Raw genomic sequence first — 16001 nt, forward strand, 5'->3', positions numbered from 1 at the left:
AGAAAAGGAAGAGTTCATTGCAAATTTAATTATCAGTTCTGAGCTACTGGGAAAAGGGTGAAACTATTATATATGTAGAAGGCAGAGAAGATATGAACTAAGGAGGAGATAGAGTCAACTTCAGACATATTGAGTTTAGGCTTGTATTTGGGTATCCATTGCCCAGTAAGCACTCTAATATATAAGCTTGAAATTCAGAGAAGTTGGGATAAAAAAATAGATTTTGGAATGTTTAATCTTTTTTTAATCTTTAATACAGATGTTTTTATCTATGGTATTCTTGGTTTGCTAGGTCTTTGGCATCCTACCATCTTTAACAGAGGAGAACATAAAGATACCACAGTCTTGTCTTTAGGAAACTTTCAAAAGTTTTATTTTAAGAGTGAGCTCAGATTTATATCACAATTGAAGGCTTCATTATTGGCCATAATTGTTGGGAAGACTTTTGAGTGTGATAAAAATTACTCATGCTTATTGTCTCAAAAGAGAAAATAAACTGTCATGACTATTTCTCCTATTCCAACCACATATGTTGGTTGAAATCTCATCAAAACATCCCAGCCTGTAAGAAGGAGGAGCAAGATGTGGTCTCCCAAATGTTGCAAAACAGAAACAGAGAAAATATTCATTAGCTTTCTATAGTCTTGTCCCAAATCCCTAAACCCTTCCTACCTATTTTACTCAAAATTTGCTTTTTTAAAATTTGCTATTGTAAAACATAATATGAGGAAATAAGCATCTTTGAATTCTTGTCTGAAGACATAAATTGAATTGAAAAATTCTTATCTTCCACTCAGTTCTTACAATTCCAAGAAAAATACGCAAAAAACCTTTTCATTCATCTAACATTTTAACATACAAGTATGTTTATGCACACTTGTGTGTGTATATGTGTGTGTGTATATTTGGTGCTTTGTTGTTGACCACATATCTATGTTCCATAGAGATGGATACCATAGAAGGCAGGAAGATGAATAAGCCAACACTATTAATAGACAGGTAGATCTCATTTTCAGTAGAAACACATAAAGGAAAATTACGCATAAGAGAGGAGGTCTTGACCCCTATGTTGATTAATGCAAATCTTTGAAAACTGCCAGCAGCATATAAACTTGAATTTATCAATAGGAGTAGAAGAAAGAAGGCAGAACTGCAGAAAGACAGGAGCACACAGAGGCTCTTGGTGCTTCCAGAAAACAGCATATGAAAAAACACTATATAAATTCTGTAAATAAATAACTGCACAGATTCATAAATCAATATGACTCAGTACTATAGATTATTTTCCAGTGACAAAATGACTTGAATTCTTTTATGGCATAGCAGTTTATAGTGCATATTGGAAGAATAGCAAATATGGATACAATGAAAGACAATATTGGAGTTTATAAATGCTCTAGACTGGCCAATGAAAGGCTAATGCACTCAAAGGGACAGTCAGCCATGCATGTTTCCAATGCTAATGGGACTGTCGAATTTAAAGATGTCATCCGAATTTTTAAAATTGAACAGAGAATCCATATTAATTAATAAAATATGTATCATATTAATTAATGCTACCATATTAATTAAAGAAAAAGAGAGCTATAGACTACAGGCACCTTCCAGAACTGTTAAGGATTTGGTCCAGATATTCACTCTGAAGGCAGTTTGCTGAATTGTGTGCATCTGTGGGTAAGAGAAAATGTTACAGCTTTGGGTAGAGAATAGTGTGTCTAATGGCTTTCCTGTTAATTGGATTAACTTCATAGGGTAGAAGTAGACCAGATCCTGCAGGTAATAAGCTCATTTCTAAGGGCAGCACCTTTCAGACAATATTATTATGTGGTTTTTGCCAGCCCATTTACGGGTAACCTAAGACCACACAAAAGTGAATAATGCATTTCCAAATATACATACTATAGCAAAATATATAATACTCAGCAGGATGATCTGACAGAGAGGGCATTGCCTGAAAGTCAAGTTGACTTAGTTTCATTTCCAAATATAGTTCCAATTAAATATGCCAATTTATGTAAATCACTTACCTGCTTTGTCCATGAATTTCCTTTTTAAAAAAAAAATATAGAAATAACCAGCTCATAGAATTTGGAAGGTAAAATGAGATTATTTAAATTTAATATTTATATATATTTCATATATTTAGATTTATATGTACATTTATGTATCTTATATTATATATTAATGTATTAAGTATATAAATAAATATTATCATTATAATCACATTTACTTTCTAAATTATATATATATTAAGCTTTATTACTAGGATCTTTCATTTTGACAGAGTTGGTTATCTTACTCTTTTTTTTTAAAAAAAAATTCTTGCTCATTCTGTGCATGGAATATCTTTTTTCTAGGTTGCTGTGACCAATGATAGCTTAAGAAGTCATACCATCAGTTACTACTATGACCATCTGACTTTGAATCTAGCAAATATAGATTTTAGTTAGTAGCCTTTTATCTTTTTAAACTGCATTTGAAATTTCTATGCTCATGAGCAATAGTAACAGTAGTAACAGGAATTGCATATAACTTATTGTGTGTGGCTATTATCTTCTACATTTCATAGATGAGGAAATTGAGGCTCAATGGTCTAGTGAACATATCCACGGTCACTCACTCAGCAAGTGGTAGATCCAGATTCTAGTATCTTGTGTATAAGATAAATAACTATTTCATGGTAGTACAAAGTTTTGAGAGGCTTAAGTGAAGATGGGGAATGTTCACTGTGGGCTGTGTAGTGGGTGAATGGAATATTGGTTTCAAATATAGACTTTGCCCTTAGCAATGCATGGTCTTGAGCAAGTCACACAAACTTCTTAAACTTTGTTTTTTTCATGTATGAAATGGGGCTATTGGCCCCTACCTAACCAAATTACTGTGTGGTTAAATGAGATGTTTTATGACATTTTAATTTTGGCTTTTTTCTTTTTTTGTCAATGGAGTTTTAAAACAATGCTAGGAGAATTTGCTCTGCATTAAAAACATATGATTTACATAAAAATTCTTAGTATCTCCAAGTAATGTTTTTTTCTTAACATTATACGAAGTCAGCATGAATTTGTAAGTTACTTTATTGAAGTGGCAAAGCTCTCACATGAGTATTTAATATAAGATAAACCTTTGATGGTCTCATAAGACAATATTAGATAACATCTTAGTTACCAAGTGTTTTTTTATTGAAATTCTCTATTTGCTATAAAGTCTAACCTGATTAGATGAGCTGTGATATAAACTTTTTAAAAAGTGAACACATATTCAAGATTTGATTTAACCCATTATTAATGAAGGGACAGGTAAGATTTACAACTAGTTCTGGTATAAACATTTTGAGCTTAAAATGACAATATATAAGAGAAGAGACAGAATAAGATTTATATTCAAAACATTCTTTGTTTTTTAAAGTGTGTCATTATAGGATGTTTTTAAATAAGGAAAAAAGATAATTAAATACTTATTCAATGACAGTCACTATCTTGTTTCCTTCTCACAATAGCATTAGGAGGTACAAACTATTTTAATGCCATGTTTACAGATTAGGAAGTTGAGGTTTGGTTGTCTGAGGTCACAAACAATTAAGTGACAGCAGGATATCAAACTGCAAATATTGTACTTATCCTTCAGCTTTGGTTAGAGTCCAGGGATACGCAAGGTCACATACAGTTGGAATGGTAACAGGGAGCCTCACTAGGAGAGTCTTAAGTTCCATTTTAATTTGTTAACACATGGAGGAATCCTGAGGGTTTTATAATGGTGGAAGAATATGATGGGATATGCATTAAAGCAAGTAATCTAGGACAGTGCTTGAATGAGTGGGAGTGAGATGTTATCACTAGAGCTGGATAACATAATGGAGGAATGAATCATGGTAGTTTGTACAATGGAAGACTGGAGAAATTCTTGGGAAATGTTTTAGGGGTAAAATTCTTAGATATGGTAACTCAATGAGCGTGGGTAGAGAACAAAAAATGTACGGGAAATAACTATTTTGATTTCGGAAACTGAGTTTGAAATATTTAAATACAGCAAGTGCTCAAGTACTTGGATAGAAGTCCAACTTGGAGGTATAGATGTTGGCATTATCTACACAGAAGAGGTGATTGCAATTGTTGGAGTGGGAGAGGGTGAAGAAATCTCAAAGAACATCTTGGAGACTGCATCTAGTCCGTGGTTCCTATGGATTTTAGATATTGCCTTTTACTACCTTACCTCAATTTACCTTTTTAGTAATTTGAATAACTCAGGCTCTTTCCAATCTCTTGACCTGTGCACTTGCTGTTTCACTTCTGGAACATACTCTTCTCTATTCTTCATGTGGTTGGCTTCTTTCCATCCATCAGGACTTACCTGCTCCATCCTATGAGTAAGTGCCTCCTCATCTCCACCTTGGGCACATGCTGTTACTGCCAGAACAATTACCATAATTTGTGGTTTATTTGCTTGATTTTTGTATCACCCACTAAGATGCAAGCTCAGTAAGGCAGGAACTAAGTTTGTCTTGTTCATAGTTGTATTAACATCAACCAGGCAGAAGGAGGGCACTTAATTTTTTTGAATGAATGGATGAACAAAGTGCTGATTCTGATTCCTTGAAGGATTCTAATATGATCCAAACCTATGTGTGTGTGTCTCTCTCTTTCTGTCTGCCTTACCTCCTACCACATGTTCCTTTTGTCCTAGCTAATTCCAGGCTCTTGTGGTTTTCTGAACATTCCAGGCTTTTCACACCTCTGCGATTTCTCTGTTATATTCATTGCTTGAGATGTCCTTCTCTCATTTCCTCTTTAGGAAATTATTTTATGAGCTCAAAACTTGGCTTAATTGTCACCTTGTCAGGAGAGTATGCTTTCCTAGCACTCACCACATGTGATATATTAATAAAGTCACTACATGCCCATTTCCCCTGTAGACTGTAAGCACCTTGAAGTTAGAGAGTGCCATGGTCTAAATGTGTGCGTCTCCCTAAAATTCATTATGTTGGAATTCTAATTTCCAAAGTGGCAGTATTAGGAAATAGGGCTTTTCTTCGATCATGAAAGTGGATCCCTCTTTAATGAGATTAGTGCCCTTATAAATAGGCCTGAGGGAGCTCATTGGCCCCTTCCAGCACGTGAGGACACAGAGAAAAGGTACCCTCTGTGAACCAGAAAGTGGGCCTTCACCAGACACCAAATCTGTTGTCAGCTTGATCCTGGAATTCTCAGCCTCCAGGATTGTGAGAAAAAACTTTTGCTGTTTAAACTACAAAGTTCATGGTATTTTGTTATGGTAGCCCTAACAGACTAAGACACGGAACATTCATCATTTGAATTCATATCATCAGCTCTTTGTCCAGTACTGGGTACATGCTAGTTGTTTGACAAATATTTGTTGAATGAATAAATGGCTGGATGAACCAAAGAGGGAGGCAGACAGCATATTAGACATAACAAAAGGGACCTAGAAGCATACCTAATTATCTATGTGACCTGGGACAAGTGATTCAGACTCTTTAGGCACCTATGTCCTCATTTGTTAAATGAGAAAAACAATAGTAACTACCTTTGATTATTATAATATTCAAATGAGACAATATATGTTGTATTAGTCAGGATTGTCCACAGAAACATAACTGCTAGGATTAATTAATTTAATTTATTATTATAAGGAATTAATGCACAAAATTATGAGTTTAAAATTTGATAGGGTAGGCCACTGGGCTGGAGACTGGGGAAAGAGTTACAGTTCGAGTCCAAAGGCAGTCTGATGTAGAACCATAAGGAGCCAGTGTTGTGGGTGAAGTGTGAAGGCAGTCTGCTGGAGAATTCCCTCCTGCCTGATGGACATCACCCTTTGTTCTAATCAGGCCTTCAACTGATAGGATGAGGCCCACCCACTTTATGGAGGGCAACTTGCTCTACTCAGAGTCCATTAACTTAAATGTAAATTTCATCCAAAAATACCCTCACAAAATCATCCAGAATAATGTTTGACCAAGTATCTGGGGATTGTGGCCCAGCCAAGTTGACACATACAAGCAACTATCATATGTGTAGAACATTTATTATAACTTCTTAGCCATTAGGTAGGAAATGTTCGCTAACCAACTCTCTGGTCTGGTCCTATGTCCCCACTCACGTCTGGAGGCAAAGATCCATGCGACTGTGTGTCTTAGGATCAAAGGCTTATAATGTCTTGCTGGATAAAATAATGATTTTCATTCTTCTTTATTCAGAGTCTCTCTGCAAGCCACACATATCAAATTGAGTTATATTTTCTACAAACAACATGGATAAGAAAAACTTCCTAGTATAAAGTAGAAGGTGAACACAGAAAGAAATGTGTGTACGGGAAAAACTAGTGTAAAATCATGGATTGCCATGGCCTAACTCAAGGCTCTGGTCAGTTGCAGTTCCCCAAAGTATTCAAGAAAAGAGCTAAAGCATTGTGTCCTCTTTTCCTCAGAAAAGGATGCAAATATCATGCTTTATTCTTTAATCTCTATAAAGGGCATTTCTCCCTGACAGTTAGTATCTTGATGAGGACTCAGGCATATATGCATGAGACATCTTTCATAGTATTCCCAGGAAGCTTGAACTCCCAGATTAAAAAACTCTCATTGGATTGAGGTAGAGGGTAATACATTATGATGGCATCCATGTAGCCCTGGCAAATTTCTTTCCTAGATAACTGGAATCCTTTTCTAAGTGTCACCAACTCCAAAAGTTAAAATTCCCCCTCATTCCCCAAGGGTGCAAAGGGAATCAGTTTATATGAGTCATTAATATCACACAACTATCTAATGAGTAATGTTAAGTGACATGTCTGCTTCTTATAGTGAGGTTGGCACCTCCAAGGTTGGCAGGCTGCCATTTCCCATTTGATCCTGCTCATGGGCCATTGCAAGAAACCTGGCCTGTTCTTGGTAAAAGATGTATTTTAGCGGAGCAGAATCTAATTCAGTAGGTAAAGCTGGGAAAGAGGAACAGGAAATGAAATATTTGAATAACTACACTGTCATCACCCTCATTAGATCTGAACTAGCATTATATATACATTTGGATGGAATTCCCTGTAGAACTAACAAAAACTGCTCTACCTCAAAATCTAAATGGCTGACATGAGATTGCATTTTCAAAAGAGGCAGAAAAAGATCATGTTTAAAAGGATTTATGAAATTTTATTTGATATTCAATCGTATAGATTTCATGGTAAATATGCATTTCTAAAAGTACATAACATTTTATTTTTCTAGATCTTGCATTTGTCATAGAAATATGCCACAGATTATTACTTTACTTATAGATTCATATTAAAATATGCCATATAAAAGAGATAAATGAGTTTATATGATGTTATTACTGATTATGAAAATAGAGAAATACAAAAATATTAGCAATAACAGAAAATATATATTTCATTTTTATTCTATTACTTTTAAGATTAAACATAAACACTAAAATAAAGAGTAGTCAAACTGTGCACATTTAATATATATAATCAATACTATATTTTTCATTCTTGAATAATGAAGCACATGACTCAGCGCTGTGTAATTTGGGCTTTGTTCAAACATTAATTGCTATAATCATGAAGGTTACTATTAAAAGCAGACAGAGCAGATCTGTGCACAGCAAAGGAGTGCCTTGAACCAGAGCTCCAACCTAACATCTTATTTTGTTAAGAACATAGTTCAAATATTTAAAGGAGAATGTCATGTTGGCTCATTGGTGAAGAGTTGGACACCTGTCTCAGGCATGAGTGGTGAACAGCATTTAGCCAGTAAATACTCTCACTTTCAGTATCCAGCACCCAAAAGAAGCTATTTCAGTGAAGGGGGGGGGCTTACTTAATACAGTTCTACAAACCCTATTTTAGGCTTTCTTTTCTGTCATAGCAAATAATTATTTGACTTTCTTCATTTGTACTGTATGGAGTTAATTACATTTCCTTAGAAACGGCATTAAAATTAAATGTAATTTTTAATTATAAAATGTTTCCCTAGAAAAATTTTCTTATGTGTTAAAGTGTACTTTGTTCCAAAATACTTAATTTCACTTACAATTAGAAATCAAAGATGGAGCACAGCATAGGGCAATTTGGAAATTGTCACACTAATTGCCACGAAAATGTTAATTTTTTGCAATAGACAACTGATGGTGAACATCCAATTAACTGCTACACAGTTATTTAACAGCTATCCTCAGAAAAGAATTATTCTATTTTATGACCATTAATTGAATGGTAACTGGCATTAGACATCTTTTTAAATTTATTTAAAAATCATATATTTTAATTAGAAATTTATTTAGAAATTATATATTCATTTTAATTTGAAATAAGCTGGACACAAAGATCACAATTTTAAAAGATCAGCATATGTAGATGACATCAAAGACCACAGAAACTGCTTCACAAATCACCTTAACACACTGGATTCACAGTTAAGGGTAAGCCTCTCTTTGGTTCATAAGGTGTTGTCCTGGAAACCATTTTGATGCAGTCGATAATAGGACAGACACTGAGACACAGAGTACAGCCTGTACAAGCGTCAGTAATGGTGGGCAAGTGGGTTTCTGGATCAAACTGTATAGCCTGCAAACAGAAATAGAGGATGTGATGTCACTGCCCACAAGGGTCAAGAATGCCCCCATGTTAGCATCAACATTTTTCTCCACTGCAATGGGGCTTACTTTGAGACAGCTACATCCAGCTCTATGGTGCAACTATAGCAACAGTTGAGCTGACAGAAGAGAAAGGGGGTGGAGAAAGGAGAGAGAGAGAGAGAGAGAGAAATCCTTTTAAATTAGAAACGCAATGTTTAAAATTCCTTAGAGGTATTTTTCTTCATTGTGTGAGGAAAATATTTCATAACCTAGTAATGCTTCAGTTTTCTTTGTTCTGAGCAGAGCTCAGGTCTTGGGTGTCTTCTACCTGGGATGTCGGGGAGCTTTCACACATTTTCCTTTTCCTCCTCACACTCCTTGTTCTTGACAGTGGAAAAGTGTGACTGTCAGATGGGGCAATGACTGCACTTGTTTGGATTTCAAATAACGCATGCAGTTTTCAGAAGAAAGCAGTAGAAAAAAATTAGCTGGAGAGCCAACTTTGAATTTTGAGGATTTCCAAGACGATTCTAGGGATTGTCCCACCACGAGGGGGACAGAGCACCGAATAGAGAGCCAGAACACCTGGCATCCTGCCCTGGCCCTGGCACTACCGAGCCAAGAGAACCAGGGCCAGGGCTCCAGCTTAGAAACTCCTCAGGAGTTTGAGAAATTCAATAATTTCCTTCCTGGCTGCCTTCCCTCCCTTCCCCCTTCCTTCCTTTTTAACATGAAGCAATCTAGAATAAGCAATAAATATACACAGGGTGAAATTTAGGATTGGGATTTTAAAAAAAAGATATAATGACTATTTTCCCATTAAAGAGAAACATTTCAATGGAGAAAACAGCATGCAACACCTCAGTGGAACTACAGGATTTCTATCTGGGATCGACTTCAGGGCAGCTATGTTGGGGGCAGGTGGTAGAGGCAGAGGGGCCTTGCCTGGCAGTCTCACTTGCAGAACAAGAACAATGTTTTTACCCGAACTGTACTAATTTGAAGTGACTAGGTAGGGGCTGAGAGAAATTGTCAGGGACATGAAGTCTCCCCACCCCTCACAAGTTACTCTTTGAGGCCAGGTCTGCAAATCTTACATTTTCAAATAATTTCATGATTTTGATTTTTTTCCTGTTTCACACCTTTGTTACATTTCAATTCTATATATAAATATATGTATATATTTGTTGTTTAAAAAATTCCCCCACAAATAAAGCTATTTATTATTATATCTCTCTTCATTTATGTACATAAAAACAAAAAGGGTCTTTTCAGAGTAAATCATGATAGATTTCTTAATACATAAAAAATGATCTTTAAAGAAACAACCATATATTTTAATGAGACCTATAGCTATAGCAAACCACGAGGAAATTTTTGTACAGAAGTTATTGCTGTGTTTTATAAAACAACATTTCAGGTTGCCATTTGGATGAGTAAAAGCCATTTCTCTTTCTTATTATATACCCTTTTATATAAACAGAAATCCAATGAAGTAACTGATAAAACTCAAACAATATTGATGTTTAGAGATTTTCCACTTTGAAAATTTGCGAACTTGTAAACATATAAAACCGTACATTCAGTTGGAGATTGTGATTTTCTTTTTTTTTTTTTTATCTTTTGTGACAGAGAACCAAAGAAAGACTTTCTAAATCTTTTTTAATGGATAATTGTGATTTTTTTTCCCATTAATAAGACCATTTTTACTGAAGTTTTACCAAGGCTAGAATTGCAAGGTGGGAGCTGTGAGTTCTAAGATTTAAGATATATTAGAACTCTGATGCTACGATAGTTATAGGACTTCTTGAGTTAACTCTGATTAGTTAATTAGTAAGATGAAATGAAAATGAATGTGATATGATTAGCAATTTCAAAATAACTGTTAGAGACACCTTTCAGCTAGGAAAAAAAGTGATAAATTGGGTAAAAATTTGGTGTAGAACTAATGTGAAATTAAGGAGAAAGAGTTTTTTTTTAAAAACTATAATATGCCTGTCATTAGTATATGTATCCTGCCATGAGCAACTTGGAATTGCCCCAGGTTGAATAAGTTGAATAAACTTCTTTTCAAATAGGGAGCATTTTATTATTTATGTAGAAAATTCTATTAATAATTTCTTAAGAGGATCTTATCTTAATTATTATATCTCTCTATAGCTTGAAAAGTGTAATGAAAATAATATTCTATAGTTTTTAGCAATTTCTAATTGTTTAGTTGTTTTCAGCAAATTTTAAAATTTGCTTTCTCTAAATTCCGTATCTTAAAAAATTCTCTTACTTTCACAATAAATCAGGCCTCTGAGAGAAACTTATGGGTAAAGGTATTTTTATAATCATTTTTTCATTCATTTCTAAAATCCATCCAGTTCAAAGGTCATAGTTATGTCAATTTCTATTAAAAATAGCAGATTATACGGAGGTAAATGAAGAAGCAAATTAGAAGTCAAAGAGAAATTCATAGAATGTGTTTGCAAGAGAATATCCCACATTGAAGGAGTTGAATGCACAATTTTTCTTTTTTTGCCCCATGGCAGACTCTCAGCTGAGGGCTGAGGAGCTGGAAAGTACCTATGGCTCACTTCTTGAGACAGAACTACATCTTGTTGGCTTTTCCAGCAACAAAGGAATTCCTGGGACCAATCTATCCAACTAGTTGGTGGGAAAGGGCTTTTTCTTTCTTCCTATAGTAAAAGCCCAATCAATACTGAATGGAAGAGAATGCTCTTTTGGCAGAAAGAATCCTGTCCTTTCAGGGTAATGGCAATAAATGGCAGTTCTTTTCCCTTCCCTCTGTATTAAAGCATAATGCTTTCATAATATCCATAATTTTGTGTGAATTTCTCTTTTTGGTTGGATTTCTCCCTCCAATTTTATGGGTGATGAAGTGATATTAAAATGATACTGTGCATTGAATAGTGGCATAGTCAGTATAAGTTATGACTTTCCTTTTTAAAAAAATATTATATTACAAGAGTGAAAGGACAGAAAGATATGCCCCTACAGAAGAGCAATACTTGGCACATCTGGTTTGAACTGTACACTTAGCAACACAAGAAGCTTTCTGCCACAACAGCCAGAAGAAACATGCCTCACAGCCTCCCAATTCCAGCAGGCCTCTTACCTGGTAGCCAGAGTCATTACAAGTCATGTAGCATTTACCACAGTTGATACACATTTCTTCATCGATCATAGCCACAACTTGCTCGACATTGCTCAATTCACCAAATGTTCCAAGGTACTGCAGTGCTTTTCCTATTACCTCCTAAAAGATAGGCACCGAATCACTCATGGTGTTCATTTTTAAAACATTCCCACATAATAACTAACATCAGTCCACATTTCCCTGTTTTTATATAATGTTGCATTATGTTAACAGAGGAGACTTTGAGTATTGTAGTTATAGATAAGCTTTCCATGATAATTATAGCTTAAATATTTCTGTCTTCTGAAAGATGGGCAATATGCATGCCTGACTTGGAAATACAAGATCTAATTAATTGCATTCAATAGATTTTTTACTGTATAACCGAAAACAGTGTTTCTGTTTACAGAAAGAAGAAATGACACCCTTTTGAGTTGTTGAGGCTTACTTTTTCTCACTTTTGGACCTTGAAGGATTCAAAAGTAATGTAAAGTGACAAAGGGTAATGCACTTACACTAGAAAACTTTAGATTGCTAAGAATGAGGGGAATAAAAGTGTGAATGCTATGCATTTATATCACTATATTTGGATTCTAGACTTTCATGTAGAAAAATGCTTTGATAGCATACTCACCTGTCGCATTTTGAAGAGTACATTTCATTATTTAAAAATTCTAATTTATGTTAATTAAGTTGATCCAATAGTTAAATCAGATGCTGTTTTACTTTTAAAGAACTACAATTTTCTTCATTCACCACTGAAAATCTTTCCTGTGGTTACACATGGCTTTGTTCTTCATATTAATTGGAAGTGTGTTTAATATGTGAAACACAGAGGATGTTTCATCAACAATAAGAAAGACTTTGCTTCATAAAACAAAACAGAACAATGTAACAATGTTTGTCAAATTAGTATGCTGTCAAGATTTTTGCTTTTCTTTTTAACTATTAAAACGAGAGTCTTTTGTTTAAATTCAAGGTCCATGTTCAAGGAGGTTTGACTCTTACTTAAAATCACCCTTCCATATTCTCTTTGGTATTTTATTTTCTGCTCTTTTTTTGATGACCTTGGTTACTCTTCTTTCCTTTTTTTTTTTCCTATTTGAGCTGTAAATGACAATATGCTTATTACCATGAGCTTTCAAACTGAGACAAAGTTTACATTTTTATACAGCACATTTATGTATCTCTCAAGTGGTAAGATGATAGAAAACTTCCAATACTGTCTTCCCTATTTTCTTTTCAATGTATTGAAGTTATAATTTCAACTTTACTGAAGACTCTTTGTAGATGGGCACTTGATGTCTAAATCAATATCTCCATTCTGAATTGCTCTCACAAACTCAAGATCTACATTTATCAGCTTCATGATAAGCTCTGTCTCTAGGAATTGGTACTGTAAATTCACCACTCACTGAACTGAACATCAACAACACGAAATTGGGTCTTTCTTTGTGTTTCCTTAGTTTTGTGAACAGCATTAGGATTTTTTCAATCATGGAAGTTTGGAATTCCATAGTTATGTTTCTCTGAAATTTATCCTTGCTCCAATATCACATCTCTTGTCAAGCCTTCTGAGTCCTGGATCTGCAATGTCTTTTGAATCCTCTTTCCATGTCTACTACCATCTATAACCATTATTAATTAATTTCTTATTTTTATTGCAGTTGTAAAAGCCTCCTTGATAAGTTTCATCCTCACCTTCTTCCTTTCTCACTCTACCCTGTGCAATATTGTCATCTTAATCTAGGCTGTAAGGCACAGGCTAAATTTCTCACTACCTTACTCAAAAATCTATTGAATTAAGTACAGGCTCACCAAGCTGGCATTTACGGTTTTCTGCCAACATGCGTTTTTCTATCTTATTTCTCACTTCCAAACACTATGCACCTCAGCAACACTGAAGGACATACTTTTCCATTGACCTATCCGAGGCCTAATTTTATGTTGAGTTCTTTGTCTGAAATACCCTTCCTTCCTGTGTCCACTTTGAAAAATCCTATGCATTGTCTAAAGACAGCTCAAATGCCACCAATTTATGAAGATTTCCTCAATCCTTCTTTCTCCTTTCTTAACCAAATGTGAAGATATGGTCTCTCTCTTTTCCTCTTTCAGTTCTTCCCTCACTATCTCCCCTTTTCCCCTCCTTTTCCTCTCCCTGCCCCCCTCATTCTCTTTCTTATTTTATGTCCTGATGGCCTATGGTATTTTGTCTATTATGTGAAACTAATGGTAACAGATACCTTTTGAATACTTACTATATCTCAGGCCAGTGCCATAGTTTTTAAACATTTTGTCACTTACATCTTGTGCATTTTACAGATAATGAGGTAAATGAGATTTAAGGTATAAAATTAAGTAAATGATGAAGGAAGGATTCAGACCAGGGCTGCCTGACTTCAGATACCGTGATCATCAGCACTCTGCTATGCTGGCTCATTGTTATACTCTATTTAGTAAATTTTATTTCATGTTATAGATATTTTCTACATTTGGCTTCCTATGTTGCAGTCTCTTAGGAGGCTTATTCATCTTTGTAACTCATGAGGTGTATTTTTGTTCCTGCAGATTATTGAAACATATGGGTACTCAAATATTTGTTGAAATAAATATATCTATTGTATATCTACACATTAAACATACAGTATAGTAGTAGGCACATAGTTGGGTGGGGTAATAGCTACTTTACTGAACATTTTTATTAAAATGAACATTTTAAGTACAAAATAATCATAGTCAAAGTATCTAGATATGTTTAATATTTTTAAATGATATTTTAAGATAGTATTATGAATGCATGTGATTACTATCTGGCTATAAAATGGTATTTGTGTGTGATAGAAAATAATTTTTTCAAGCTAGCAAATAAATAAGCCTAAACAGTTGTTTCACTGAATCAAATCATAATGACTGAAATCACCAGTAAATATTCAAAAGATGATTAAACAGGAAACTCCCTAGACAGTCATCAAGCTTATAAGGCTTATCCAAAAGAAACAATGTATATTCCTAAGGTTTCATTGCAAGGAACAAGGCCACATTCTGTGTACATTAAATATGCCTTTTGCTTTATATTGGATATTTGCTATTATCATTTATTAAAACATCATTGTTTAATGTGAAACCAAACAAAACAAAATCCTTGGAGCCTCTAGAAGTTATTAGCACATGGTGTTAAAATTTCACACCTCATTCATCATAGTTCTTCAAGAAAATTGTATTTGTTTTTTATCTGGAAGAGGACAAAAGAATGACAACTATTTTAAATCATTTTGGAAAAGAGAATCAGAGAAAATGAATTATCATTCTATGTGGTTGAAAATGTGGACATTTGTTTAAAACCTAAAGCCTCCAGGTAGACTACCAGCTTATGAATACCCTTGAGTATATGTCATGGTATTTGAAGTTTGTGGAAAGATGCATATAATCAGTATAGCACATATGGCTAGTCTAGTCCCTCTTGGACATACATCTGTGGAGATTAGGGAACTCATATTTGTTATTCCACACAGGGGTGTGGACATACAAAAGTTGAGCAATCTGTCACAGCCATCCCTGATTAGTGGAAATATTGATGTGTGGATGTGTATTTGGAGGAAGCAATGCTAAATCCTTTAAATTACACAGGATATGTCTGATTTTAATGTAGGTGCTCATGAAATTAATGTTGCAAAATATTACAGAACCCCAAAATCACATCTTTGTCAGTTAATTACTTATTTGGAATAATCAAAAGGTTTTTTTTTAATTAAAGATAGACCAGTCAATATTTCTCTTTGATATAAAGTTTAGGGCCAAAGAGTGAGGAGGTAGAAGGCTCTGATTCCATCCCTGAAGTTTCACACTTAATTTATTGTGATTAATATGAATTTATTAGGTTTGGACTATTTTTTAAAGCCAATTGTAATATCTTCAAATTTTGACTGTTATCTGGCATGTTAACTGTTCTCTCCAGCTTCAAGTCTTCACATTTGATTAGCATACATTGTACTGCTTTCCACTGCATGTGTATCACTTTCACACCACTGTAAAGTTGAAAAATTGAAATATGAACCTCCTAAGATGGGGACAGTCTGTACTTTCTACAGTTCCTGTAAATAAGTGCCTTTCAAAGACATAAGTGTCCTTCAAAGCCCAGGACCAAGGACAGCGTGCTATGGGTAATCACTACGACTTCTAACCTAGGGAGATCCAACATATAAATTATTTGGCTGCGCCTGTTTAATCACTTAACTATTTCCGTATCTGTACCATTACCAAAGTCACATATT

The 16001-nt window shown here is 34.6% G+C and overlaps 1 protein-coding gene across 1 annotated transcript in view; it reads right to left on the reverse strand.

Moving 5' to 3' along the window:
• Positions 1–7138: 7138 nt before the first annotated feature.
• The window catches only part of DPYD (dihydropyrimidine dehydrogenase), a 799420-nt gene continuing 790557 nt past the window's right edge, over positions 7139–16001 (reverse strand). The window contains exons 22-23 of the mRNA XM_069478264.1: positions 11710–11850; positions 7139–8574 (exon numbers count right to left, since the gene is read on the reverse strand). Coding sequence (XP_069334365.1) covers positions 8404–8574; positions 11710–11850 — 312 coding nt within the window. The 3' untranslated portion in view covers positions 7139–8403. The remainder of the gene's footprint in view (positions 8575–11709; positions 11851–16001) is intronic.

Source organism: Eulemur rufifrons, chromosome 8 (genome assembly GCF_041146395.1).
Source record: "Eulemur rufifrons isolate Redbay chromosome 8, OSU_ERuf_1, whole genome shotgun sequence".
NCBI lineage: Eukaryota > Metazoa > Chordata > Mammalia > Primates > Lemuridae > Eulemur > Eulemur rufifrons.